This window comes from Talpa occidentalis, unplaced genomic scaffold (genome assembly GCF_014898055.3).
Source record: "Talpa occidentalis isolate TD23 unplaced genomic scaffold, MPIMG_talOcc4v2.1 talOcc4.9, whole genome shotgun sequence".
Taxonomy (NCBI): Eukaryota; Metazoa; Chordata; class Mammalia; order Eulipotyphla; family Talpidae; genus Talpa; species Talpa occidentalis.
Window position 1 is genome coordinate 115,206,085 of NW_023605305.1, and position 25,797 is coordinate 115,231,881.

At 56.9% G+C, this 25,797-nt stretch overlaps 3 protein-coding genes across 5 annotated transcripts; 2 read left to right on the plus strand and 1 right to left on the minus strand.

The window, feature by feature from the left end:
- The first annotated feature begins 5,966 nt into the window (after positions 1 to 5,966).
- CA14 (carbonic anhydrase 14) lies at positions 5,967 to 12,055 on the plus strand. Its single transcript, XM_037499558.2, has 11 exons — positions 5,967 to 6,219; positions 7,970 to 7,990; positions 8,891 to 9,070; positions 9,388 to 9,530; positions 9,722 to 9,817; positions 9,959 to 10,025; positions 10,177 to 10,334; positions 10,428 to 10,548; positions 10,789 to 10,809; positions 10,916 to 11,000; positions 11,120 to 12,055. The coding sequence occupies exons 1-11, from the start codon at positions 6,165 to 6,167 to the stop codon at positions 11,181 to 11,183; spliced, it is 1,011 nt and encodes a 336-aa protein (XP_037355455.1). The 5' UTR covers positions 5,967 to 6,164; the 3' UTR covers positions 11,184 to 12,055.
- APH1A (aph-1 homolog A, gamma-secretase subunit) lies at positions 11,903 to 15,383 on the minus strand. The gene is made up of 7 exons (XM_037499559.2): positions 15,070 to 15,383; positions 14,398 to 14,568; positions 14,165 to 14,238; positions 13,813 to 13,935; positions 13,544 to 13,671; positions 13,003 to 13,126; positions 11,903 to 12,672 (listed from the first exon to the last, which is right to left on the minus strand). Exons 1-7 carry the CDS (start codon positions 15,180 to 15,182, stop codon positions 12,608 to 12,610), a joined length of 798 nt encoding a protein of 265 aa, XP_037355456.1. The 5' UTR covers positions 15,183 to 15,383; the 3' UTR covers positions 11,903 to 12,607.
- Positions 15,384 to 17,487: 2,104 nt separating this feature from the next.
- CUNH1orf54 (chromosome unknown C1orf54 homolog) lies at positions 17,488 to 24,998 on the plus strand. Of its 3 annotated transcripts, none has more exons than XM_054691503.1 (7): positions 17,488 to 17,762; positions 19,644 to 19,705; positions 20,854 to 20,934; positions 21,342 to 21,400; positions 21,750 to 21,881; positions 24,069 to 24,167; positions 24,772 to 24,998. In XM_054691503.1, exons 2-6 carry the CDS (start codon positions 19,660 to 19,662, stop codon positions 24,162 to 24,164), a joined length of 414 nt encoding a protein of 137 aa, XP_054547478.1. In that variant the 5' UTR covers positions 17,488 to 17,762; positions 19,644 to 19,659; the 3' UTR covers positions 24,165 to 24,167; positions 24,772 to 24,998. The 3 variants fall into 3 exon arrangements, with proteins under 3 accessions (XP_054547478.1, XP_037354796.1, XP_054547477.1); XM_037498899.2 differs by having other exon boundaries at positions 17,489 to 17,762; positions 24,066 to 24,167; XM_054691502.1 differs by having other exon boundaries at positions 17,489 to 17,762; positions 19,647 to 19,705; positions 24,066 to 24,167.
- Positions 24,999 to 25,797: the final 799 nt, after the last annotated feature.

Genomic DNA, 25,797 nt, shown 5'->3' on the forward strand with positions numbered 1-25,797 from the left:
AATGAAATGATGAAATGAGGCAGATTCCTGATACCCAACAACATGAATGAATGCTAAGTGAAAGAAGCCAGACACAAAAAGCCTACATGCTATATAATATAATACCTAAGACATTCTGGGAAAGGCAAAATTACAGGGTCAGGAAGCAGTTAAGTAGTTAGCAAAGGGTAAGTGTGGGAAGAGAAGCTGACTACAAAGGGGCCGGCGGGACAAGGGCGGGGGCAGCCAGGAGCGCCTCTGTACCTCCATACCGTGATGGTTGCACATGGTTACACAGCTGATGGTTTGTCAAAACTCATGGAACTGCACCCGAAAAAGGATGATACTCACCACGTGGGAGTTATACCCCCAGAAACCTGACTTTTAGAAAAGGAGTTGCAGGCCTCCCTGGTGGTTCAAGGGGTTAAGATGCAACCTATGAAGATATCCACAACGTCTGCAGCATGAGTTCCATCCCCGGCCAGCCAGGGAGCAAGCCACATAGTGTAGCAGACCTCTCCTGCCTCTGCTGTTCCCCTCAGTGGTGTACTTTGGTTAATTTGCCTGTTCTGCTCCCCACTCTGTCTCTGGTGAATCCTCTCACCAGCCCCCCCACCCCCCCCTCCACCTCTGGCCTGTACCCCAGCTCTTGTATGCATAAATAAATAAATCTTTAAAATACACTTGTAACTCTTTTTTTTTTTTTTTGATTGATTGATTTATTTATACAAGCACTGGGTACAGTCAGAAGCACGGGAGGGTGAGAGAATTCACCAGAGCCAGAGCGGGGAGCAGAGCAGGCAGAGGGACCGAAGTACACTGCTGAGGGGAGCAGCGGGCGGCAGGAGAGGTCTGCGCGCCATGTGGGACCCTCCTCTGGTGGCCGGGGAGCAGCCGGGGATCGAACCGGCGCTGCAGAGGCTGGGCAGCTTCGCAACCCAGTGCTCAACCACTGCACCACCTAGGAGGCCCATAACTCTTTTTTTTTTAAAGATTTATTTATTTATGCATACAAGAGCTGGGGTAGAGGCCAGAGGTGGGGCGGGGGATGAGAGGATTCACCAGAGACAGAGTGGGGAGCAGAACAGGCAGACTGACCAAAGTACACTGCTGAGGGGAGCAACAAATGAGGTAGGAGAGGTCTGCTGTGCCGTGTGGCTTGCTCCCTGGCCAGCCAGGCATCGAACTCCTGCTACAGAGGCTGTGGACTACTTCATAGTGGTGTGCTTAACCTCTTGTACCAGCAGGGTGGCCCTACAAGTCTATTTTAATTTTAAGTCTTTTTAAAAGTCTACACCTTCTTGGACCTCTAATCGTGCAAACAGTTGGACAAGTGTGTAAGTATATATATGGACAAGAATATTCTGAGGGCCTCCCTGATGGCACAAGGGGTTAAGCTTCAGCACTATAAAGCTATCTGCAGCCTCTGCAACATAAGTTCGATACCCGGCCAGGGAGCTGACCCACATGGCACAGCAGACCTCTCATCTCCCCGCTGCCCCCCTCAACAGTGTATTTCTGTGGCTCTGCCTGTTCTGCTCCCCACTGTGTCTCTAGTGAGTCCTCTCTCACACACACACCCCACACCTCTGGCCTGCACCCCAGCTCTGGTATGCATAAATAAAAATTTTAAATGTTTTTTGATTTCTGCATTTGTTTTTGTTTTTATTTTTTTTATTTAAATTTTATTTTTATATTCCCCATACAATTACAACCCCCTTATTTTGACCTCAACCCTCCTTTCTCCGCCCCTCACCCCCCATAGAGTGTCTCTGGTTCATAGTTGTTTGTTGATTTTGATATTTTCTTTCTTATAGTTAGTCTTTTTCCTGGTCCCTTATTTAAGTTTTCTAGATTCCTGCTATGAGTGAGACCATCCGGTATGATTTCTGCATTAGGATTTCTGCCTCTGACTGCAAGGAATTATCAGAGGCTGCAGCCACCGGAACTAAAAATGTCCTCTACTTTCTTTAAAGGTGTTTATTTCCGTTTTCTGGTTTTTTGGTTTTTTTTTTAAGTATCTTAACACATTTTGAGCATGGGATTAGTCAGAGCCTGATTTTTTTGTGTTAGTGATATTTATGTAACCTCAGCCAAGTCTCTACCTTTCAAGACTCAAACATCCTGTTAAAAACTGGATTGTTTTGAAAGCAACTAATGTGTCCACCAGGCGCTACAAGCTCTTTCCCTATAGTGGTTCAAAGAAATCCAGATCATTGTCACACAGCATCTGAGGACAGACTGCTCATGGGGGGGATGACTTAAGGCATTATTAAGCTACTCATTGTCACAGATTTTGCTGTATTATCTTCTGACTTGTATTCCTATAGGGATTCAGACATACCAGTGTCTTCAAAAACAAAGAAAAACACTCCCGTTAGCTAGAAAGCTTCTCACCATGGAAGGGAAGTGATAGAAGTGTTACTCTTTCACTCGGGTTGGTGCAGGGACTTCATTTGAGTCAAATGAATGGCAGAGAATTAGAAGGCAAGAGAGGAGAGAGGCAGGGTGACCTGGCCACGATAGATGGAACAGTTACAATTCCAGGGCCCGTTTGATCCTTTTTCCTAGCTCCCAGCAGAGGAAGCAGTTCATTAAACACATTAAGTGTATGAAATCATGCCTGGACATAGCCTATCTTTTGGTGTCACCCCCAGAGACCGAGAAGTGTGGGTCTGCCTGCCTTGGAGCAGTGGCTTTTATGTTCTTACATGTGACTCTGGGACCTGGTTCTGCTCCCACCCAGTGGAAAGATTGTTGTATCAGGTAAAGAAATCGCACCACAAAAAAAGAAAAGAAAAGAAATCGCACCGCTAATTGCTCACCCCTGGCTCCCATAGCTCTTTGCTCAGCCATTGCATTGGGATAACCGGGTAAGGTAGCATCCCCTAAGAGACTGTGAGGTCCTAGGGAATTTTGTCTCACAATTTTTTTTTTTAATCGCAGCAAGGGGCCTAGCAGGTGCAGGTTCCCCTGTGTGTCTGTAAACCACAGAAGGAACTGCTGCTAACCCCTGCAAATGCGACTGCAAGGGACAACTCCAGAAGGCTGGGATCCCTGCAGTGCGAGGCAGACTCCCTGCGACCCGGCTCTGCAGTGGGGCATTGGGCCCCAAGCATCGGCCCTCAGACCATAGCATCGGCCCTCAGACCACAGCGTCGGCACCACCTGGGCCTCGACCCGCCTCCGTGAGTGCAGGGCAATCGTGGGCCTGGGGTCAGTGTGTGGTACACGGTGGTCACAATTCTTCTCGACAATTCCAGCAACATGTGGACCGCACCTGTTACCTGACTTCTGTCTACAAGGTCCTTCTGCTGCACGTGCTGTGCAACGTGAACTGGAAAAACAAGTGAATAACCCCAAGAGTTGTAACCACCCTCTTCCCAAAATTATCTTGACTTTATTCTCAAATGTTTTGGTTTTTGCTTAAGGGGCTTGCCATGTATCCGAGGACAGCGCGTGAGAATCCGTGGAGCACCTCACAGATGGGACATCTCTCGGTCCACCTTACCACAGGGCTATGGCATGAGGTCCTTGCTGTTTTGGAGACTCAAAGTCCATTTAATTCTGTCTCCTGGGGTCCCCTTCTCACGGTGACCACGTTCTTCCTCTCCATCTGCCCTTCCTCACTGATATACCTCACCACACAAACTCGGGGTACTTAGGAGCTTTCTGTGGAGTGATTTTCAGCGAGTGAGGTTTAAGATCTTTTTTATTTTTTGTTTATTTTTTAAAGATTTATTTATGCATGCAAGAGCTGGGGTACAGACCAGAGATGCGGGGGTAGGAAGGGTGAGAGGATTCACCAGAGACAGAGTGGGGAACAGAACAGGCAGACTGACTGAAATCCACTGCTGAGGGGAGCAGCGGGGAGACAGGAGAGGTCTGCCGCGCCGTGTGGGGAGCTCCCTGCCCGGGGATCGAACCCGTGCTACAGAGGCTGCGGATTGTTTCATAGTGCGGTGCTTAACCCCTTGCGCCACCGGGGAGGCCCAGATCTTTTTTAAAATGACCTTTTGAAGAGTGGCCGCCGCGGTCGGCCCCTGACCCGTCCGCGCTGCGCCCACCTGGAGGGCCGGCAGGTGGCGCCCGGGGCCGCGCGGGCCGGGACTCGGGCGGGGCGCGGGGCGCGCAGCGTGGGAGAAGCCGGCTCTCAAACAAAGGTTCTGGGGTTCGAGTGGAAACGAGGGTGGGGCCCTTTTTTTCCTTTAAAGACCGTAGAAGGGCGCTCTCGACGCCGCCTCCAAACCAGCGTGGCCGCGGGGACCCTCCGCAGTAAAGTGGGAGCCAAACCAGGCCGGTGCCAGGAGCGCGGGCCGGGAGGCCTCGGCCGGGAGCCCCGGGTCCCCAGCCCACCGCGGAGGCGTTTGCCCCGGAGGACTCGGCCTCGGCGTGGAACACTTTGAAGTTGTCTGAACTTAAAATTCGTGGGCGAGCCAGGAGAGGGCGCGCACCTGGCCCGCGGGGCGCGGGGGCAAAGGGGCGCGGGGGCAAAGGGGCGCAGGGGCGCGGGGCCGCGTCCCCACGGGGTCACCCTGCCCCGCCCGCTTCCCGCCCCGCCGCGGCCTGAGCGCGGCCCTGGCGTCCCGGGTCCGGCCCGCCCCCGGGGGATCGGAGCCGCACCTGGAGCCCCTGACCGTCGATGGGCCCGGCGGGGCTTTCGGGAACCTCAAGCGCAGAGCTTCGCCCGCGAGGGAAAAGTGCTTGGAAACGCGATGGAGAAGTTAAAAGGAAGGACCCGGGTCGGGGCACCGCGGGCTCCGGGCTCTGCGGGCCGGGCACCCCGCTATTCCGGCCGCCGGGCGCTCACCCCACCCCAGCCCCGTCTCTCACCCCGGCGGACGGCGCCGGGCCCGGGCGCGCGCAGAGGCCCCGACGGCGCCCGCGCCGGGACGAGCGGCCCGCAGCGAGGGCTGCGCGTGCGGCCGCGCTGACCCGCGGGCTTCGCGCCCTCGGAGGCGGGATTTGGGACGCACATTCCAGCCGGGATTTCCAGCCCCGCGGGGCGCAGGCAGCAGCCCACATTCCGGAGCCCGGGCCTCCTCTGCGCGCCGGCGGCGGGGTCGGCCGCTCCCGGGGAGACCCGGGCCCGCGTCCACCGGCGTCACGTGGTCTCCGCGCCCGCCCCTTGCCCGGAGTCCACCTTTTCTGAGGGCGCAGTGATTGTCTCCCAGCCTCCGGCCTCCCTGCCAGGGGTCAGTGTCCTCTTCGGTGACAAAAGCCGCCCCAGATCTGCGCTCCCCGGGGAGGGAGGTGCCCGCGGCTGGCAGCTGGAGCCGCCGTCCCTCCGTGGTGCCGCCGCCGCCCCTCCCCCGCTGGGCACACAAACGGGCTTTATCCAGCAAACAAGCCACCCCCCACCCGGCCGCCCAGCACGTGGACCGGCCGCCGCGGGCAGGGGGTGGTGACGGCCAGGAGAAGGGCCGCTGCGAGCCGGCCTCCCCGCGCGGCGCTCTCTTACTCTCCACAATCCAGGGTTTCCTCCTTGACGTCCTGCCCCCCCTGCACCCCAATCCCCAACTCCTGTTACCCATTCCCTAGCTGCCGACCCTCCTGTTGTAGCGCAGCGCACATTCTGCAGGGTGCGCGCAGCCCGCCCCAGCCGCCCGGGGACCCGCTGCTCGGAGAGGCAGGCGGGAATGAGAACCCGCGTTCCCCTGAGGAGGCCTGGACTGGACCCCAAAGCCCCCCTTCGCGGCGCTGGGCGCCCCAGGGACCCTCTGTGAACGGAGTCCGAGCAGCAGAGGAAGGAAGAGCTGCCCCAGCTGTCTCCTGAGCCGCGGCCAGCGCCCCAGAGGAGCCCCGCGCTCCCGCGGCGGCCTGCATGGCTAATGGGCTATTTAAGGAGCTGTGCGGCTGCAGCCCGGCCGCCCCCCCTCCCCACGCGCACCCGTCCAGAGCCACCTTAAAAGCGGGCGGTGATTGCGAAGCTGCCGGCCAGCAAGCGGAGGGAAGACAGCGGGAGATAGAAGGAGGGCTGAGGGAGAGGCAGGGGGAGAATTGTCCCGGGGACCCAGAAGCCCAGGGCGCCCTCCTGAAAACCAGGTCCCCTGGAAGCGGGCAGGGCCAGAGAGCAGGGGAGGAGCGGCACGCTCAGGTCCTGGAAGCCCCCCAGTCTCCCCTGCCCGCCCCGGCCCCCAGCCCTCGTCCTCGCTCCCGCACCTTCTGCTTCTTCCCGGGGCGCTATGCTGGTCTTCACCCTCCTGCTAGAGGGGATTTGGATCCTGGCTGCAGACGGGGGTAGGTACCTCTGGGTGTCTGTGCGTCTGTCTGTGTCCCCGTCCGCAGGTCGCCCGGCGTGCTGAATGGGGGTGGGGAGTGTAAGGGAGGCCCAGGGGCTGGAGGGCAAGAGGAGAGAGGAGACCTCTTCCCTTCTCTCCTCTTGGCCTTCCCGGCCGCGCTGGTGGTGGGGTGGGGAGACGCAGCCGGCAGGGGGGCAGTGTGGAGTGCCTGGAATCTCTGCGCCGGCTGCAGATTCTCTCCAGAGTCCTCTCCCCACCACCCAGTGCCAGGCCGCCCTCCCGGCCTCCTTTACTTCCAACTCTCCCAAGTAGCGGTGAAGCCTGGAGGTGCGAAGGGGGCCACTACCTCCTGCCAGCTCGGGCCCTGGACACAGTGTGAACCTCATGGCCCAGGCCCCTTGGATTCTGTGCAGCCACTAATTTCCCAGTTTTTCTCTGAAAGCAGTAGACGTTTGTAGGGTCCTCTCAGGAGTTCCCAGGAGATGAGGGACAGGAGGGATAGGCCGAGACGCCCCAGGAGTGTCCCCCAAAGCCAGCCTCTTATTTCTGTTTCCTGTGCCTGGAGCAGTATCCAGCACCCAGTAGGTGTGTAACTGAGTTGTAGGGAGAACAGGGTGAGAAGGGTGCTGGAGAGCAGAAGGCGCGTGTGGAGAAGATTGGGCCTGGGGAATGGAGAGTTGCAAATCGCATCTGATGAGAAAGGGGGAAAAATGGAGGAAGAGGTGCAGCCTTTCATGAGGATTTGGTGGGAGGGAAACAGGCCAGGCTCAGCTTGCAAGAAGCAGGAAAGTCAAGTTGGGTCCATGGAGCTGGCCTGTGAGAAGCTGCCCAGCCCTGCCTCGGACGGCTTTTCAGAGCTGCCTGACCCCAGGGCTGGCCAGCAGGACGGACCAGGCCACTTTGGAAGTCCGGAACTTAAGGGAGTGACAAAGGGAGAGCAAGAATTTAGCATTTTCCTCCAAAGTTTCTAGCAATTTGAGTCATGAGGGAAAATCTGTAAGACCTTCCTTTCCCCTTGAAACACCCTGGCCCCGGCTCGGGGGCCGGCAGACCCCAGCAGACGCGGCCTCTTAGCCAGACACTAGCCGCATGGGGACCGCATGTGACCGTGCTGGCAGCTCTTTCTCACAGACAATGCTTCGTTTTCATCCTTTCCCTGCCAGCCCGCTGCCCGTGCCCACCCACCACCCCCCACGCAGGCTGGCCCCTGCCTGGGCCTTCCCCAGCCTCTGGGAACCTGCGAGGCAGCGGCTGCGGCGCTGGGGAGTCTCGTCTGGAGTTACCGTCCTGGCCCGGAGGAGCTGAGCTGTTCACGAGCAGCTCCATGCCCTCGCCAGCAGGGAACAAAGCCCCTTCTCCCCTCAGGGGCACTGTCCCCCACTCGCATCTTCCTTCCCCTCCGTGCAGCCCCTCCCCCCATCTCCCAAGTGTGAGACTGGCTGGGCACCGGCGGGAGCAAAGTGAGGGCCTGGACGGCACCCTGGGCTCCCGGTTAATTTTAGTCTCCGGCCTTTATCTCTTTTCATTCCTCCTCCCCCTTAACTCGGCAAACACACGCCTCAGCCCGGCTGGCGATTTTAAATAGGCCCCCCGACCTTTCCACCGAGGTGTCCAGTTTCAGGCCTTCCTTTGGGAAGAGGTGGAGTGGAGGGAGGGGAGCGCGGCGGGAGGTGGAGCGAGCGAAGGAGGGTGGGGAGTGCCCTGCCCCCTCCCCCACTGGCTGTAACTCAAATTACTCTGCTTTGCAGGTCAACACTGGACATATGAGGGTGAGCAGAACCCACGGCCTCCCGACACCCCTTTCACTCCGGGACCTCGTGGCCTGGCAGGAGGTCTCGGGCAGTGTGGGTGGGAGGCCTCCTGCAGCGGCTCACCCTGGTCCTCCTGCCCCTACCACCCCGCGCCAAGGGTTTCCATCCTGGGCTCCGGACCCTGTTCTATCAGATCCGTCACCCCCGATTCTGCCAGTTCAATCCACAGTGGATCCGTGTGGGAGAGGGACGGGGGTGGACAGCCCACGGTGGGGGAGGGCCCTGAGCGTCACTGCCCAGTCTCCTTCTGGCTCCCTCCCTCCTGATGGAGCCTCCCCACAACCTGCATTTGGAACTGGGACAGAGCATGAGGTCAGGGGTGAGCAGGAGGCCAGCAGGACAGTTTGTGACCCTGGGGGGGCGGGGTGGAACTCTATTCCTCTGACTTCTGCTGAATGACCCCTGAGTTCCAAGTGGACGCAAGGCCCAGCAGGAGGGTAGGAAGGTCTAGGGAAGGGCAGCAAAGCTGAGCCCAGGGGCAGAGATGCCCGGGAAACCCTCTCTGTAGGATCGTGTCACCCCCCAGTCTCCTACCCCTCTAGTCCCACCTCGCCTGCAGCTTTCTAGCCATCACCCTTCCTCTCCTTCAGCTTTCTTGTTCTCAAAGTACAGGTGAGTAAAAGCCATGACACCCTGTTTATGGAGAGAGCTGGGGCGTCACCTCTGGCCCTGAGGAGAGGGCAGCTGCAGCGTCAGGTGCAGCAGGAGCTCCTGCCTCCCCAGCCCCGCAGGAGGGATCCGCAGGAGGGATCCGCATCTGGGGTGGAGGGAAGGACATTTCCACCTCCCCAGGGTGTATAACTGCGGGGTGGGGACGGGGCTGGAGGGCAGCACAAATGTCTGTGGTGGCCCCTCCAGGCCCCCATGGTCAGGACCACTGGGCAGCCTCTTATCCAGAGTGCGGACGCCAAGCCCAGTCCCCCATCAATATCCAGACGGGCAGTGTGACCTTTGACCCTGACCTGGCCATGCTGCAGCCCCGTGGCTATGAGCAGCCTGGCGCTGGTGCCCTGGACCTGCACAATAACGGCCACACGGGTAAGACCCCCAAGCTTCAAGGAGACATGGCCCCGGTCCCCATCCAGGGGGTCAGGGCCAAGAGCATCCTCCTGACCTCCCAGGAGGAGATGGGATAAGGGGGTGAGGTCCCAGGGGCCGATGCCTGGAGCGACTTGTGTGCTCAGACCCTGCGGGTGGTGACGTCTTGATCTTCACTGGGCAAAAAGTGGGCTACCAAAGCAGCCGCCTCTGGGAAGAAGTGGGTGCCCTGGCTAAGCGAGGCTGGCCGAAGTGGTGGCAGCCCTGGGCATGTGGCCCCGTCCCACCAGCGCCGGGCTTGCTTTCCTTCCTTCCAGTGCAGCTCTCCCTGCCCCCCGCCCTGTATCTGGAGGGACTGCCTCGGAAATACGTAGCGGCACAGCTGCACCTGCACTGGGGTCAGAAGGGCTTCCCGGGGGGTTCGGAGCACCAGATCAACGGGGAGGCCGTGGCTGCAGAGGTAACAGGCGCAGAGGCGCGAGCAGTGGCAGGCTGGTCGGCGGGGAGAGCATTTGGAAACTGGGGAAAGCAGAACTCTGCGGGGCTGACTTAGAGCACAGTGGAGCTGATGGTAGCCATGCCAGGGTTGGGGCGGGGGGGGGGGTGGGGTGGGCGGACAACCGCCAGTGACCCAGCTGCCTTCGCCCTCAGCTCCACGTTGTTCACTATGATGCGGACTCCTATGACAGCCTGAGCGAGGCTGCTCAGCGGCCTCAGGGCCTGGCCGTCCTGGGCGTCCTCATTGAGGTTGGTGGCCCCAGCCCCTGCCTCCACCTCTCCGCCCCTTGGCACCCCCAGTCCTACTCTGCCCTCTCTGCTGCTGGTCTCCCTCCCAAGGCCAGCGGCAGCCCCCGATGCTCACTGCTCACTCCTGTCCTCCCCCTGCAGGTGGGCCAGGCTGACAACCCAGCTTACGAGCACATTCTGAGTCGCTTGCATGAAATCAGACATAAAGGTGAGCCCTAAAACCTGCCTTAGAACAATGTGAGGTTAGACTTCGGGGAGACTCCCACAGCTGGCCTGAGTGTTGAGCCCCGCGGCGCCTGGGAGCCCCGGGGAAGGCAGGCCCAGGGGGAGGAAGGAGCCTACAGCCCGCTCGCCTCCAGGTCAGAAGACCTCGGTGCCCACCTTCAACGTGAGAGAGCTGCTCCCCACACAGCTGTGGCAGTTCTTCCGCTACAACGGCTCCCTCACCACGCCCCCCTGCTACCAGAGCGTGCTCTGGACCGTCTTCAATAGAAGGGCCCAGATTTCCATGGAGCAGGTGAGTGGTGAAGAGGTGAGGCTGCAGAGGCAGAGCTGTTCACCTCCTACTCCCCAAAGTGAGACCTCTCTGCCCACCCCACTTTCTACTCAGCTGGAAAAGCTTCAGGAGACACTGTCCTCCACAGAAGAGGAGCCGTCGGAGCCCCTGGTACAGAACTACCGGGCCCCCCAGCCTCTCAACCAGCGAACAGTCCTTGCTTCTTTTATCCAAGGTGACCCTACAGGACTTGGACAAGGAGATGGGAAACTGAGGGCACAGGAGTGGGAATTAGGGAGCCCCTCGGGTGGAAAAGGCTAGGAGAAGGGGTTTCCAGAACTTGCTTGGATGGGGCAACGCGCCCCGCCCCAAGCATCTCCAGGGACAGAAGCGCTGAGCTTCTCCCAGTGCTAAGTGTGCTCCCACCTAGGTGGGGACCTCAAGTCCCACTGACCCACGTTTTCTTCCCTTCCAGAGGCGTCCTTCTACACTACAGGTGAGAGCCCGGAGGAGGCCCTGGGGGAGGGGCGGGCAGCAGGTGAGGGAAGGGCTCTGGACCGGGACCCCCTCAGCCTGGCTGATGCCTCGCCTTCCTCTCCCAGGTGAGATGCTGAGTCTGGGCGTGGGGGTCCTGGTGGGCTGCCTCTGCCTCCTGCTGGCCGTGTACCTCATCGCTAGGAAGATGAGGTGAGGTCCTGCTTTCTACTGCTCCAGGCCTTCCGCTGCGTGGGGAAGCACTCCCCTGCTCCACCGCAGGTGGGGCTCACCTAGGCCTCTGCTCATTTCCAAACCATCCCCTCTTCCAGGAGAAAGCGCCTGGGAAACCGGAAGAGTGTGGTCTTCACCTCAGGACGAGTCACCGAGCCATAGGCCTCATGAGGCCCTCTTGGATGCCTTCCCCTCACACCTATCAGGGAGCTTCTAAAATGGGCTGTGGAGAGCAGCCAGAGGATACTGTAGAAGCATGTAGCCCCCGTCCTCTGGACGCCCCCCGGGGGGGCACAGACAGGCTCTCCATCTAGGGAGAGGAGGAGAGCTCTCAGCCTCTCCACGCCTGCAGCCCAGACCCCAGGCCCCCAGGGCAGAGCGCAGACAGGCTGTAGCTGCAGAAGTTGGGGATGTGTCCCAGAGTCCCCCAGGCCTCACTCACCTTTACGCCCCTTCCCCCGATGCAGCACAGTACCTCGTTAGGAAACAGTGCTGCTATGGTTGGGGTTATGATTTTCTGCTCACTCTATTTGGAAATTAAAATTTCTGACCCCACTTCTGGCCTTACCTTTGGGACCCTTAAGATTGGGAGAGTTCCCTAATCCCTCAGGAGGCAGAAGCGGACGCAGGAAAGGGAAAGAGAAGCGTGGCTGAGGGGTGCCTCCCACCCCAGTGCTGGACCCCCTTCTGGAAAGTGCGTACCTCTAAGTACCTGACCCGTCAGAGCCCCAGCCCAGGCTGCTGCCTTTGCACAGAAGCTGTCTGTGAGGATCAGAGGTGGCCGGGGTAGGGAGGAGGGTGTACAGGAGACACCAGAGAGCAGAAGTCTCAAGACTGCCACGTGATCCCCTCCCTTAGAAGCCAAGTTCCCCCACAATTAAAAAGTCCTTTTTATTAGTCAAAATCACAACCACCTTGATTAAAAGGATGGGACACACCATCCTCAGCAGAAAATGATACAGTTTATAGAAAACCTCCCCACCCCCCGCACACCCCAATTAAAAACTAGAAAAAGTCTGCCCCCTTCCCTGCGACGGCACGGTGTTCTCTCTCCTCCCGCCCGGGCACCGAGCTCTGGGGGGCCAGCTCCACCACAGCACCCTCCACTTCACCTTGGGGAGAGGAGAGGTGCTGGTGGCCAAGGAGGTTAACACATTAGTTCCAGTAATGCCAGTTCCCACACATGCACGGCCTTCCTCGCCGCCGAGGCCCGGGCCACGGGGCAGGCGGACAGGTACCAGCCCAGCCATGGGTGACTGGCGGAGGGAAAGTATTGTCCAAGGAGGGCAGGAGGGAGTTCCACCTCCTGCAGCCCGCTTGGGAAAAAAAAAAAAAAAGGCAATTTGGGGTCTTTTATCACACCAGAAACAGCTCCGCTCAGACCTGAGAAAAAGATCAAGCTGTCCAGTCTGGGAAGGCTCCTGGGGCTCAGCGCAACTACCTGAGCCTGGCCACGTCATCTCCACGGCAAGGCTAGGCTAGTCCCTTTTTTTGGCAACCTGCACTGTCCAGAACTGGAGATGGAGAAATACAGAGCGAGGAGGTCAGGAGGGTCCCCCAGGCCCAGGGGTCCCCCCCAGGTGCCCTCAGTCCTCGGGTGGGATGCGCAGGGCAGAATACACCATCACCCGACTGTCCTCCTGCCGTCGGCCTGCAGAGGGGAAGGGGGGTGAGTCTTGGGCAGGGGGAGAGCAGAGCACTGACACATAGGGAGTCCTGGACACAAGGGGGTCCCCAGGTGGTGGGGATAAGTGCAGATTCAAACCCACCAGTCACTGACTGGCTGAACCCAGACTGCTCCTGGTGACGCCTAGAGACCAAGGTCATGAGTGGACAAAGCAAACCCTGAAGGTGGTGGGGAGGCCGATGAGAAGGAAACAGAGCGTGGTGGGCAGTGGACCCGGGCTGGGGTGGGCTGTCATGGGCAGTGGGCAGGCAGGTGGGGTCTGCCAGGCGCTCAGTCCAGGTAGTCAGTCCTTACACGAGAGGCTGCGCTGGATACTTCGCAGGGACCCTCCGGCTGTGAAGAAGGCCCAGAGGCCCATGGAGACAGTCACTGCATAGATGGGCAGCAGGCTGGCCTCGTACCAGGGGTTCAGGAATGTCTGGGGGTGGCGGAAGAACAGAAAAGAAGTGAGCTCCCCCCACCCAGTCCTCACAGCTCTTCATGCCTTTGACGTAAACCTCCCCTCAGACATCGCCCTCAAACCCCACCCCGTCCTGTCCTCAGCACCAGCATCTCATGGTGAGGAGGACTTCTGATTTTCAGCGACCCCCGAGGTTTCTTCTACCCCTGCTCACTCAAGCCAGCTGCATTACAGCCAGTTACTCCGCCCCAACTCCTCCCTGGAGCAGGCTATGAAGCTCATGCTAAGGTGAGAGGCCATGGAAGACTCACCTTTTGCTTTTCCCAAGGCAGATCTTAAAAGGTTAAAAAGTGAGGATATAGTTCCCCTTCATCCCACTCACCAGGAAATTCTTTTCTCCCTAACTCAAGCCCCTTCCCCAACTCCCCAACTCACCAGGCCTGACGTCAATAGGTGACTCCCAACCACCAGGCCCAGAGCCCAGTACCGTCTCCTCTCACAGGCATCAAAGAACACAACTCCCCAAAAGGTGTGGAGCAGGATAATGGCTGCTGTCAGAAAGGCTGCAGGGAGGGAGATGAGGATGAGACAGTCCCTCACTCTCTCACTCCTGAGATGCTGAGCCAAGAAGTCTCCCAGGGAGGGCCGTTTCAGACCAGGGCCAGGGGACAAGGGGCATGAGCACAACAGGAAGCAGATCTTACCTGAAGTCAGGAAGTAATAGGGTGAGTCTCCATGGATCCCAACCACACCTGGCCCAAGTGCATCAGCCAAAATATTGATAACAGAGAAGACACCACTGATGATACCGAAGGAAAGACCAGAAACTGGGGGGAGGGAGGTTCTCATCAATGTCAGAGAGGGCCATAGCAGGAGACCATGACCCTCCCCGGCGCCCTACACCTATGCTTCCCTTCACACCACCTCTCCTTGGAAGTCAGGTATGAAGGAATCAAGAAGCAATTCAGAGCATGTGGCTGTTTTAGAGACTTCCCTGGGGAAGTCTCTCCCCGGGGAAGTCCAAGTCCCTCCTCCAGCCCCTCTCCCCTGGCTCACCATAGGCCATCTGGCGGATGGAGATGGGTGATCTTCCGTCCTCACTCAGCGATGCTAACCCCTCATCTGCCTTCCTGGGGTGGGATGGGCAGGCAGGGTGGGGGACACATGAGGGAAGGTAGGAAAGCTCCCTCCCCTCTAATGTCCTCCCTCAGTGCCTCTCCCCAACCACCACCCGCTTCTCACAGTGCAGTCCTCTGCCCTTCGCCCCTCCAGGCCTCCCATCTTCTTACTTAAGCAGCTTGTAGTAGGCAAAGCGGAACACCTCCTGCAGAAGGACAGAGACCGCAGCACCAAAAATGAGGAGGCCATACTGGAGACGGGCATCCGATCGGTCGGTCACATGGACCAAGATGAACCAGACCACAGAGGCCAAGAGCAGGGAGACCAGCCAGAAAAATGCCCTGAGGAAAGACAAGGGCAGTCAGATGGGCAAGGAAGGTGGGGAACCAACCGAGCCCGCGGGGTGAAAAGTGGAGTGAGACTTCCAGACAGTCTGGGGGCCAGGGAGGAGGCAGGAGCCTCCCCCCGCGGAAATCTGGCAGGGATCTAGCCGGAGAGAGGCAGAGGGATCTGGTCAGAGGCTTCGGAGCGCGCCCGGGTGCGAGCACAGAGGACGAGGCGTCCATGGCCGGTCCGCCCTGCGGCCGGCGGAGGTCAGCACGGCCCTCCCGGGAAGTCAGGTCCTGGGCCTCTGACGTCGCCGGGAGAGGAGGAAGAATCGGGGCGCTGCGGGGCGGAAGCGGCCGCGGGGAGGCAGGACGCCCCGGCCCGGCGCCACCCGCCCCCCCGGCCAGCGCCTCGGACTCGCGTGCCCCGACTCGGGCTCCCGGGCCGGCCCCGGGCCCCCCGAGCCCCGCCGGGGCTCTCCCGTGGGCGCCCTCCCGTCTCCCGACCCCACTCACCCCGCGACCAGGATGATGACGCGAAGCGGGTCCCCGGCCACCGTGATCAGGAACAGCGCGAAGGCCGGGCCGAAGGCGACGAAAGTGCAGCCGAAAAACACCGCGGCCCCCATGGCGGGCGGCTGGGGGCGGGGCGCAGGCCCGGCCCGGAGACTCGGACGGGGGCCCGGCCAGGGGTCCGCGTGGGCGGCGACGCGACCCCGCGAGGGGCGCGGTGCAATGTCACCCCCGGACCCCGCGAAGGGGAAGGGGAAGGGGGGCACAGAAATCCCAGATACAGGTTCGCGCGACTTCCTCTACGGAAGCCGAGGAGGGGATAACCCCCGGCCGCAGCCCCTTGGCCGCCTCCCCGCTAATCTCCGCCCCCGAGGCCAATGGGGACGGGGCGGGGCGGGGCGGGGGCGGGCCCGGGCCGCACGGCCTGCCGGGAGTTGTAGTCCCGCCGCCCCCGGAGTCGCGACCTCGGTCTGGGAGCGGCTGGGGCGGGTCACCGGAATGGGCCTGGCCCGGGCTCGGATCCTGGGCTCGGTTGGGCCTGGGCTGCGGTTTCCTTACGTGATTTTGGGGGGCTGAGTGACAGCGATCTTACCTCTTCTTGAAGGGCTGCAGAGGGGAGAAGGTCATGTTGGTGCTTAAGGGACAAGTACAAAGAGAGCACAGGATAGGGGGTGCGCAGAGATAGGGACGGGTATTGTTCTGACTTGAATGAGAGGAAATGCCCGGAGATGAGCTACTGCGGAGACATGAAAGTTAGTGTTAAAAGTAGAAGCTCTTTGAACAGGCTAGGAAACATGCCTTACAGTATATGGTTAATGAAACCCTCATCTGTCATGAGCAGCGTCCGAATGAAACCAGACGGGCCTGGAGAGCGGTGTTCCGAAGGAGGCTAGAGGAGATTCAGAGTTTAAATTCAGAGTGGGGATTGTTTGTAAAAAAGCACCTGGGGGAGGAGTTCCTGGTGGCACAGGGGTTAAGTCTCAGCACTATGAAGCTATCCCCACCACTGGGGCCTGAGTTCGATCCCCGGCCAGGGAGCTACCCTCATGGCACAGCAGACCTCTCCTGACTCACCCGCTGCTCCCCTCAGCAGTGTGTTTCAGTCGATCTGCCTGTTCTGCTCCCCACTCTGTCTCTGGTGAATCCTGTCACCCCCACACCTCTGGCCTGTACCCATGCATAAATAAATAAATCTAAAAAAAAAAAAAAAGCAACTGGAGCAATGGGTTGAAGGAAATGGACATTCGCCCACCCACCCGCCGGGGTCACTGGGTTCCTTTTATGTCATGCGTCCTCTATTTATTTTCTGAAAATGAATCACTGTAGTGTCTTTTCCTCAGACTGAGGGCAGGGGCAGAGGTTGCATATTATTAGGATCAAAGAAAGTTCAAGTAGGAGAGGAGGGTGTTGGAGGGGAAGGGTTAGTTCTTAGGACGAATGTTTAAGGGAGAGAGGACCAGGATGGGGAAGTGAAGGAAACTGGATGATTGCTTTTGAGAATCAAAGAACCGAGAAAACAACAGAAATTGCTGAAAGGGAACCAGGCTTCCTTTTCTTCCTGAAAGTGATTCATGATATGATGCATATGTGCACATTCACAGAAGTGTTTTTACATTTTTTCCATGAAGTCCTGGAAAGGCGCTGAGGGATAGATTATAGCCAAGTAAATCTCCACCAACATGGCTGAGAGGATGGGCGAGCTAGCCAGGACTCCAGACTGCAGGGATCTTGCTTCCGACTTCAGGGCCCTGTGGGCAACTACCACAGCTTCCGGGGCCTCCCTGGTGGTGCAGCAGGTTGAGCGCCGCACTGTGAAGCTGTCCACAGCCTCTGCAGCATGGGTTCAATTCCCAGCTGGCCAGGGAGAAACCCACATGGCGAGGTAGACCTCTCCTGTCTCTCCCGCTGCTCCCCTCAGCAGTGGATTTCATCAGTCTGCCTGTTCTGCTCCCCGCTCTGTCTCTGGTGAATCCTCTCACCCTCCCGCACCTCTGGCCTATACCCCAGCTCTTATACAAAAATAAATAAACCTTAAAAAAAATTATCACAGCTCCCTCTGAGTGACAGAGCAGACGCCAGTCTTGCTTCACAGCGCCCCAAGGAGGCCTGCAGAGGGCCTGGCTAACAATAGATGTTGACTAAAGATTTCCTTTTAAAAAACAGCTCTGAAAGAAATAGGGAAAAAAAGTGTATGTGTGGGGGGAGAAGTAACTATTCTTATTTTATTCCCTTGTCTGCAGACCGTGAATGCCCAATGTTACTGCCCAGATGTTACTAATATTTCTGAGTTGAGCCGAATGAAAAATGGAGACTGTCCCGACCCGCGGGATTCGTAGGCACGAAAAGAGAAGGGCTGAGGATTGAAATGAGGGACTTGAGACAACTTGACGCTAGCGGATGCTTCTTTATTTTTTCTTTTCCTTCTCTTTCTTCCCTGGCCTTCTCTCTGCTCCTCTTGCAGCACTCTCCTCTCTCGTGGTTCTCTTCTCTTCCTCTTTCCCGCCTTCTCCTCTTATATCCTGGTAGCTCCTCCCATCGTACCTCCCAGTCGCATTTGATTAACAGGAAAAACCTGTGGTTTCTCAGAAGGCGAAACGGTAAAGCGAAACTTAATTGATGGCACATACTGCGCAACACTGCGCATGCTCCAGACAGAGACCACCAGGCCACTCTCCTGCCCGCCCGTGACTATGCAGGTGCTGCTCTTTTTCTTTCTCCTTTTCTAATAAACCCGTCCTTTAAGAGGAAGAGAGAGAGAGAGAGAGAGAGAGAGAGAGAGAGAGAGAGAAGGACGGAGGGAAGGAAGGAAGGAGGGATGGGCAGAGAGAGTGGTAAGAGGAGCTTTACTGGGCCTTCCACTGACCATGTCCATGAACAACATGTGGGACCCACAGAGGCCCAACCAGGTGCTAAGGTGAGGACCCCAGCATCATGGGAGGACCTTGGATTGTGGGTCGGAATCCGGAGACACACCTGTCCCTCTCAGGGGCAGGCCTTGGTGCCCCTGCCCCTCGGGCCTGCCCCTGTACGGGCCTCTGCCCAGCCTAACCTGCAAGTGTAACCCGGCCTTGCATGAGCCGAGAAGGGCCACATAGAGGTGCTGGGCACGGCCTTCCACAGGGGCAGCTCCTGCTCAAGCTGAAGTGGTGTGTGTGCAGGAGGCCTCTGCTGCTCCTTCCTCAGCTTAAGCTTCACCGCGTAGTTCTGCAGGGGATGGTAACTTCGTGCCATCCTCTGCTGTGGTGACATCCCAGCAGCAGAAACCTCAGCCCGGGATGCTCCCCTGGTGACATCACACCTGGGCCCCCCGGTGACTTCACACCTGGGCTCCCTCAGGCCTTGGCTGCTTAGCCTCCTGCCCGCTGCTGACACTCTGGACTCCCTTGGGTGAAGTAGTGTCGGGGCCTGTAGCTGAAAGAAGGTGGCCACACCTGGCCCAGCTGATCCTGGGGCAGAAAGGCGCACCGCAGGCCTACTCCCGCTTCCCCACCCTGCCCGCTGAAGGGGGGGGGGGTGCCGTCCATGTTTGTAGGTGTGGCCACTTGTTTTCTTCTTGAAACCAGTAACAAAGATTTGCAATCTGAAAGGAAAAACAAAAGGCAAACTCTACCCCTGTGGTCTGAAATGAACACACATGACTGAAGGTGGGAGAAGGGGTGCAGCGCCCCCAGCAGGGAGAGACTAGCTGCTTCCTCCCCTGTTCCCTCCTGTGTCCAGAAAGCTGAGAGAGGTGACATAAGGTCAGCACTTACCAGAGAGGAAATAACTGGACTTGACAGAGAGATTTTTATCAGAAGCCAGGGAACATGAGCTTTGAGGATCGATGAGGCTGATGTCCTCACACACTTCATGAATGGGACAGGCGGCAGAGAGAGGGCTCCTTTCAGTCTAGAGAAAGTGTATTCCTTCCTCAGAACATCCTGATTGTGAAGAAAGATTTTTGTTTTGTTTAGGGTTTATTTATTTATGCATACAAGAACTGGGGTGCAGGCCAGAGGTGCAGGGGGTGAGAGGATTCACCAGAGACAGAGTGGGGAGCAGAACAGGTGGATCTACTGAAATCCACTGCTGAGGGGAGCAGCGGGCGCAACAGGAGAGGTCTGCTGCACCCTGTGGGTAGCTCCCTGGCCAGGGATCGAACTTGTGCTGCAGTGACTGCCGATGATAGCGCTGAGACTTTAACTTCTGTACCACTAGGGAGGCCCCAAGAAAGAGTTTGTTATTAAGCCTCGGAGAGAAGGGCAACTCTGGGTGGGAAAGGAGAGAGGCAGAGGGGGAGCTTTCAGGGAGGCCTGGGAAAGGTAGGCTGGGGGTGTTAGTTTGGGGGGCGGCATCTGGAATCCTGAATGGATTTAATTTGGGGGAGCTCATCACACATGTTTCCATCAATACCCACTTGTCCTGTCTAGGCCTGGGCCACTGTGGCCGAGGGCCAGACCCGGGCTAACTGAAGATGTAGTTGGCTGACTGGGGGGGCGGGGAATTCCAGCGCCTGGGAGAGGAGTTGCTGCAGCTCCCTCCCAGGAGGCGGGCTGAGCTTGGTGGGAAACGCTGTAATTTCCTTTTTCTGCTTTCAGTAGTGCAGCATCCAGAATGGATGTCCTGTTTGCGGCCATCCTTGCTCTGCCACTTATCCTTGGTAAGTGCTTTTCTCTGAGAGCCTTTGGGTGAGGTCTTCTAGCATAAATGGGGGAGAGGGGATAAAGTGAGAAGATGAGCAGTGCAGCTCAATGAGAAGTGATAACGCTCTCCTCTGTGCTGGAGCCCAGGGCTGGGGGCTGAGCAGGGATCTGGAAAATGGGCCAGGAAAGGGGGAGGAAATGGAAGTCCCATCAGAGAAGAGAAGGCTGATGGGGAAGTCGCCCCAAAGATGGGGCTGTTGAATGAGATGGCATTCAGCTCGCCGTCACCACAGAGCTGGACAAAGTGAGAGCGGCCAAGGAGAGACCGAAGGCGAGAGAGGGGTTGTGAAGGGAGGGCAGCCTGGTACCGGCAGGGAAGTCAGGGTGTCTTCTCTCCTGGACAGATGGAGACAAACATCTTGCATCAGTAAACACACAGAAGTGGGGGGACCTTTGGAGTAGAGAAGTAGCTTAGTTCCTTCCCTCCTTTGTCCCCAGCTGCTAGGTGCTGTCATTGTTTCCTGTTCCTCCAGACTCTGTCCTTGCTCAGGGGTAAGGGCGAGCATTCAAGGAGCTCAGGGGAGGGCTTTGGAGACCTAGAGTTTGGGATCCAGTCACGTCAAAGCCAAGTATTTTTAGTCTTGGGAAGAAAGAAAAACCATTGTAGACAGGTCGTTTAGTCCAGCTGACTCCTCTTAAGAAAGTGGGTGCTAAATCGCTGGTTCGGAGTTGCTCCCCTAGTGAGCAGGGAAGCTGGAGCTGAAACCCAAGCTGCGAAGCACACGGGGATGTGTGCGTGCCAGGTGCTTGTGAGAGAGGCTGATGAGAGCCTCGCTCACAAATACGACAAGGTCTGGAGCACATTGAATAGTTTATAGTTCTTAATCTGGGATCGCTCTCTGCTTCCTACTTTTTTTAGGTTTGGTTCTCTTCTGGGAGTTAGTGAAGGGACCCATTTTTTGTCCTGGGAGCTCCTGTTTTGAAAGTGCACAGAGTCACCAGCCTCATCACAGACACAGAACCCAGAGTCTGAGAAGGACTTGGAGGGCGGCAGTGGGGAAAGAGCATGACCGTTGGAGAGAGAAAGGAAACAGGGGCCTGAGCCAGTCCTTTGGTCCCTAAGGAATTCCAGCTGTGTCTTGACCTCTTGTCCTTATCCCCATAGGACAAGAATATGAGGACGGAATACTGGAAGAGGATGATTACTATCAGATCATGTATTATTACACAGTCACCCCTAGTTATGGTGAGTGTGAGCCAGGCTCTGACCCTTACCTGGATAGATAGGGGTTTGGGGGATACTCAGTTCTGAGATTTCAGCTTTCCCTTTGCACTGGAGCAGCTGGGTTAGAGAGAAGTTGGCTACGGGTGAAGACTACCAAGGCTCACAATGTTATTTTTGAATTATTTGGAAACTGGTTGAAACAACATGGGAATTTGCAAAGGGTAAACTATATCAGATGTTAGAGTGAAAATATAAATACACGCACATTCACAAACATGTGAACATTGAAATTCATTAGAATTAGAGGATAGTTGTAAACATTACAACTTGAGCAAGTTAAGTGTCCTGAGCAGTTCCTTCCTCTTCTCATTTCCCATTCAGAGCTACCTTTCTCCTTTGTTACTGCTGACTTTTTTCCTCCTCCCCAGATGACTTTGCTGTAAATTTCACTGTTGATTACTCCATGTTTGAGTCAGAAGACAGGCTGGTGAGTGACATACCTCTATAGGACTGGACAGCTAAAAATAATCCGGGATATGTTGAAATGGAAGTGATCAACAGGAAGCAAAACTAGGTAGTAGACCCAAAACCAACTTGTTAAGGATCCCTGAGGAGAAGAACGAAACCAGAACCTGGCAGGTTTGCTAAGACACTTGAGAGGAAGGGGCAGGGAGTGGGATGGGAACACAGTGCAAGCCTACAGCAGGGAGGGAAGACACTGAGCTTCAGTGGGGGCAGCTGGAGAGGGAAAGTGGAAAAAGAACTAAAGTAGAGTCTAGGGGAATAGTGGATGGAGGCCATGATGATACTTTGCTTTCTAATCCTCTGGAGGGCAGAACAGGCTGGATAAGGAGGCAACAGAAACAGCAGAGACAACCACCATCAGTACCACCATCAGTCATGAGACAGAAGGTACAGACCATCAGAAACATGAGACAGTGAAAGCAGCCACCCCAGAGCCGAAACTGGTAAGTGGATTGGGAAGAAGTGGGAAGGGAGCCCAGGAGACAGGCTTTACCCTGGCATACCAGGCTGGGCCAAGAGGGACCCACCAAGCAGGTGTTCATCTCAGCTGAGACTTTGTATCTTTCCCTGAGATTCAGGTGAGACAGTGTATGTTTCCCTGAGATTCAGATGAGACTTTGTATGTTTCCTGAGCTTCAGCCCAGACATTGCATGTTTCCCTGAGATTTAATACTAAACCTGTATGCAGAACACCAGGAAGATTTGTTGCCTTAAATTTCAGTGCAGTGGCTCTCAATTTTCATGTAACCTGTGAGCAAAGTACTAGGATGCTGCTGCTGCTGATTCTATTGCCCTCAAGGTATTTCTCTTTTTTTGAAGATTTATTCATTTATGCATACAGGAACTGGGGTACAGGCCAGAAGTGTGTGTGTGTGGGGGGGGGATTCACCAGAGACAGAGTGGGAAGCAGAATAGGCAGACGATCGAAATAACACTGCTGAGGGGAGCAGCGGGGGATACAGGAGAGGTCTGCTGCGCCATGTGTGTCAGCTCCCTGGCTGGGGATCGAATTTGTGCTGCAGTGGCTACAGCAAACTTCATAGGTTATGTCTTAACCCCTTTGGCCACCAGGGAGGCCCCTCTCAAAGTATTTCTAAAACTCAAATTTACACTATGAAACATTTAGAACAAAATGAAAAGGTTTGTAACAATGTTAAGTTACATGTAAATTTTAGAGTATATGACAAAGAGCATAGGATGTGCCTTAGCAGTAGGAAGAGAAGCTAGGACAGGCTGGACCTGTCTGGAAGACTTCTAGGAGGTGATGTGTTTGAGCTACATGTTGAAGAATAGGTGAGCTCTCAATTGGTTAAGTTAGGAAAGGATGGAGCAATTAGGAGGAAGAATTTTAAGAATGGAAGAGTGCACAGGAGAGGGGCTAGGGCAAGCCTGGCATGGTTAATGAACGGGGTGTGAAGGAAGAGGGTCTGTATGGAAAGGAACAGCAATAAAAAAAAAACAGAATTTAAAAGGCTCCTAATATTTGCTTGGTCATTTCAAACATGGCAAGATAGAACAAAGTTAGAGTCGGAAGTGTCAGGCTTCAAGTTTGCATTCATTTTTTTTTTAGATTTATTTATTTATGCATACTGCGGTGTAGACCAGAGATGCAGGGGGTAAGAGGATTCACCAGAGACAGAGTGGGGGAGAAGAACAGACAGATCTACTGAAATACACTGCTGAGGGGGAGCATCCGGGAGACAGGAGAGGTCTGCTGCACCATGTGGGTCAGTTCCCTGGCCAGGGATTGAACTCAGGCCATAGCGGTCATAGCAGCACTGAGATTTAGCCTCTAGTCCACCAGGGAGGCCCTAGGTCTGTAGTTCTAAATGCAAAGTCACAGTCACAAAAGCAGATGACCTCAACAGAGATGTATATACAAGATGAAAGGCAGTGACTATGCCTATAGTCAGCAGGAGGAAGAGGAATCAAGATATAGAAGATTTGATTGCAAAAGGAGGTAGATTTTCACATTTGCATTATAGAGTCTGAAATAGAAGTTTAACATAATCAATTGAAAACTACCAAGAGACCAAGAAAAAGGAAGTAGTTGGCGGCCCCAAAGAAAACAGCTGCAACTGAGCAGTTGGAGCAAAAGCTAGATTTTGTGAAGTTAGAGAGGGAGTTCATTATGAGGAAGTGGAGAGTTCAGACCAGCAATCTGAGAAAGCTGGTAAGAGCTGGAAATGAGAAAAAGAAAAATAGCAGCTAGAAGGGGCGGCAGGACCAACATGCAGCCTGTGTGCAGCTGGACACAGATGGGAGGAGTCACAACTGGAAAGCAGTGGTTGATGGTAACCACAGGTAAGTATTTTAAAGTCTATAGTGGTTTCCCTTTGGACTGTAAACTCCTTGAAGACAGGAGCCATGTCTTAACACGCTTGTATGCCCCTGTAGCGCCTTGCAGTGACTACACGTTACATGAAAGCAACATGTCGAGCCGAGTGTGGACTCCCTGGCATGGTCGGGAAGGGCTGAAAGCAGACAGGAAAGGTCTTCTCTCCGTGATGGGGAGGTCTTTCCTCTAACCTCAAAGGAAAGGAGAACTGTAAAGAGAACTTTCTGAAGGGGGCAGGGGAGGAATAGGAAGGATGACCCTGGCTGACCCTGGGGTGTCTGTATTTCAGCAGCACCCAGGTCTGCATGATGCTGTGTCCGGTCTGCAGAGTCCTGTTCCCCTCCTCCTGTCCTGTGCCCTCCTTCAGTGGGGGGTGTATTTCATGTAGAAGGTGAGAGTGCAGTCACTGGGGGAGAGGGGGGGCTCTGAAGCAAATTTTAACCTGTATCTGGCAAGTGTTTCCAGCATGGTCAATATTCAGTGCTTAACGGAGGAGGGATCACGATTAAAAAGATGGAGAGGTTGAGGCAAAGATTTTTGTAACAAGAGTCATTACATTTTTTGAAGTGGGGCCTCCTAGAGTCAAAGTAGGAAAGAAGCAGCCCCAGGTTTCCAGGGGCCCTTGGGGAATCATGGCTCCTTTGGGTCTGGCTCTGGTTTATGGCTTCACAGGTGCCAGAGGGCAAAATGGGCGGGACCCTACAACCTGGCTGAGTCAAGAGGCAAAGTTCAGAGGCAGAAAGGGGTGGGGTTTCCTCACATGGGGGAGTTGTTGGGGAAAGGGAAGAGGAAGAGAGACCCATAATACAGGAAAGGGCTTTAAGTTGGGATCCTAAATAGCTATGAGGAGGGAAAGGGACACATCTTCCAGATGTCACGGGGAAATCCAGTTTAGACTATGAAAGCTGGGGAGTTTTCGGGGGGCGAGGGGGGGCACCATGGGGCTTCCTGGCACCCTGACCCTGTTTTTTGTTTCCTTTCTTTGCTTTTTTTAGAAGGCCGCTAGGAGTCTTTGGATGGGGGTTTGGGAAGAGGACATTGGAAGAAAAATAAATGAACAATCTGGTTACTCTCTGCTCCTCTAAGAGGATCTGTTCTAAAGCCACAACACTGAGGCGAGCGCAAGGATGTGGGGGCGGCCGATGAGAAAGGGAGCTTGCGGAGGATCATCTGGAGGGGACGTGGGGGGTGAAAACGCCGAGTCTTGGGCAGCGAGGGGAAGCGCCCCCACAGACAGGCTCGCGCGGCCCGGACTCCCCAGGGCCCCCGCTCTGACTCACTACACGTGAGCCAAGCCCGAGCGCCGGGGAGAGCCGAGGTGCGCGTGGAGCCCTTTTCACGAGGCCACCCGTCATTAAACATGTGTGTGAAACATCGACCACCCCCCGGAACTGATTTTAGAAGCCCACTCCCCGCTCCCCGTCACCCCACACGGCGCGTCTCCAGTCAGCAGTTCGGGCGGGCAGGCACGAGCGGCCAGTCAGCACCGGCCCCCGCCGGCCGGGAGCCCCGGGCCGGGCTCTCCCCGGCCGGCCGCCCTGCCCCGAGCGCTCGCGTGTCCCCAGGGGCCAGCGGCGCGGCCCCGGGATCGTCCCCGCCAGCCCGCGCTGGGATCCCTGATTCGGGACCCCGCGCCCGGCGCGCAGGCGGGGCCGCCGTGACCTCCCGCGGGCGGCGGCGGCGGCTTACGTAAGCGGCGCGGGGGGAGCCGCCGCGGGCGCCGGGCGAGGACGCGGCGTTCCCCGCGCGGCGCCTCCTCCCCCGGCCGGGCAGAGGCGCCCAGCTCGCCGCGGAGGCGGAGCGGGCCACGGCGGGCCGTGCGGGCGGGCTCCGCGCCCAGAGGCCCCTTCGCGCCGCGCTCGTGAGCGGAGGCGTCCGAGCAGGGGGCGCGGGGTCGGCCCCGGAGGCCACGTCCCGGGGCGGGCGCCGGCCGCGCAGCCAATCAGCGGCGCGAGCCAGTGACGCGCCCCGCCCGCCGCCCGCCCCCCTCCAGCTCTCGCCACCCGGGCTCCGCGGGCCGC

Excerpts from the sequence above, each read along its gene's own strand:
- CUNH1orf54 (XM_037498899.2), top strand. The coding sequence starts at position 19,660 with ATGGATGTCCTGTTTGCGGCCATCCTTGCTCTGCCACTTATCCTTG. Across the intron at positions 19,706-20,853 it reads TGCTCTGCCACTTATCCTTG|GACAAGAATATGAGGACGGA; the intron begins GTAAGTGCTTTT and ends TTATCCCCATAG. Across the intron at positions 21,401-21,749 it reads TTGAGTCAGAAGACAGGCTG|AACAGGCTGGATAAGGAGGC; the intron begins GTGAGTGACATA and ends TCTGGAGGGCAG.
- APH1A (XM_037499559.2), bottom strand. The coding sequence starts at position 15,182 with ATGGGGGCCGCGGTGTTTTTCGGCTGCACTTTCGTCGCCTTCGGCCCG. Across the intron at positions 13,127-13,543 it reads ACCTATTGACGTCAGGCCTG|ACATTCCTGAACCCCTGGTA; the intron begins GTGAGTTGGGGA and ends CGCCACCCCCAG. Across the intron at positions 12,673-13,002 it reads TATCCAGCGCAGCCTCTCGT|GCCGACGGCAGGAGGACAGT; the intron begins GTAAGGACTGAC and ends TCCCCTCTGCAG.
- CA14 (XM_037499558.2), top strand. The coding sequence starts at position 6,165 with ATGCTGGTCTTCACCCTCCTGCTAGAGGGGATTTGGATCCTGGCTGCA. Across the intron at positions 6,220-7,969 it reads GATCCTGGCTGCAGACGGGG|GTCAACACTGGACATATGAG; the intron begins GTAGGTACCTCT and ends TCTGCTTTGCAG. Across the intron at positions 9,071-9,387 it reads GCACAATAACGGCCACACGG|TGCAGCTCTCCCTGCCCCCC; the intron begins GTAAGACCCCCA and ends CCTTCCTTCCAG.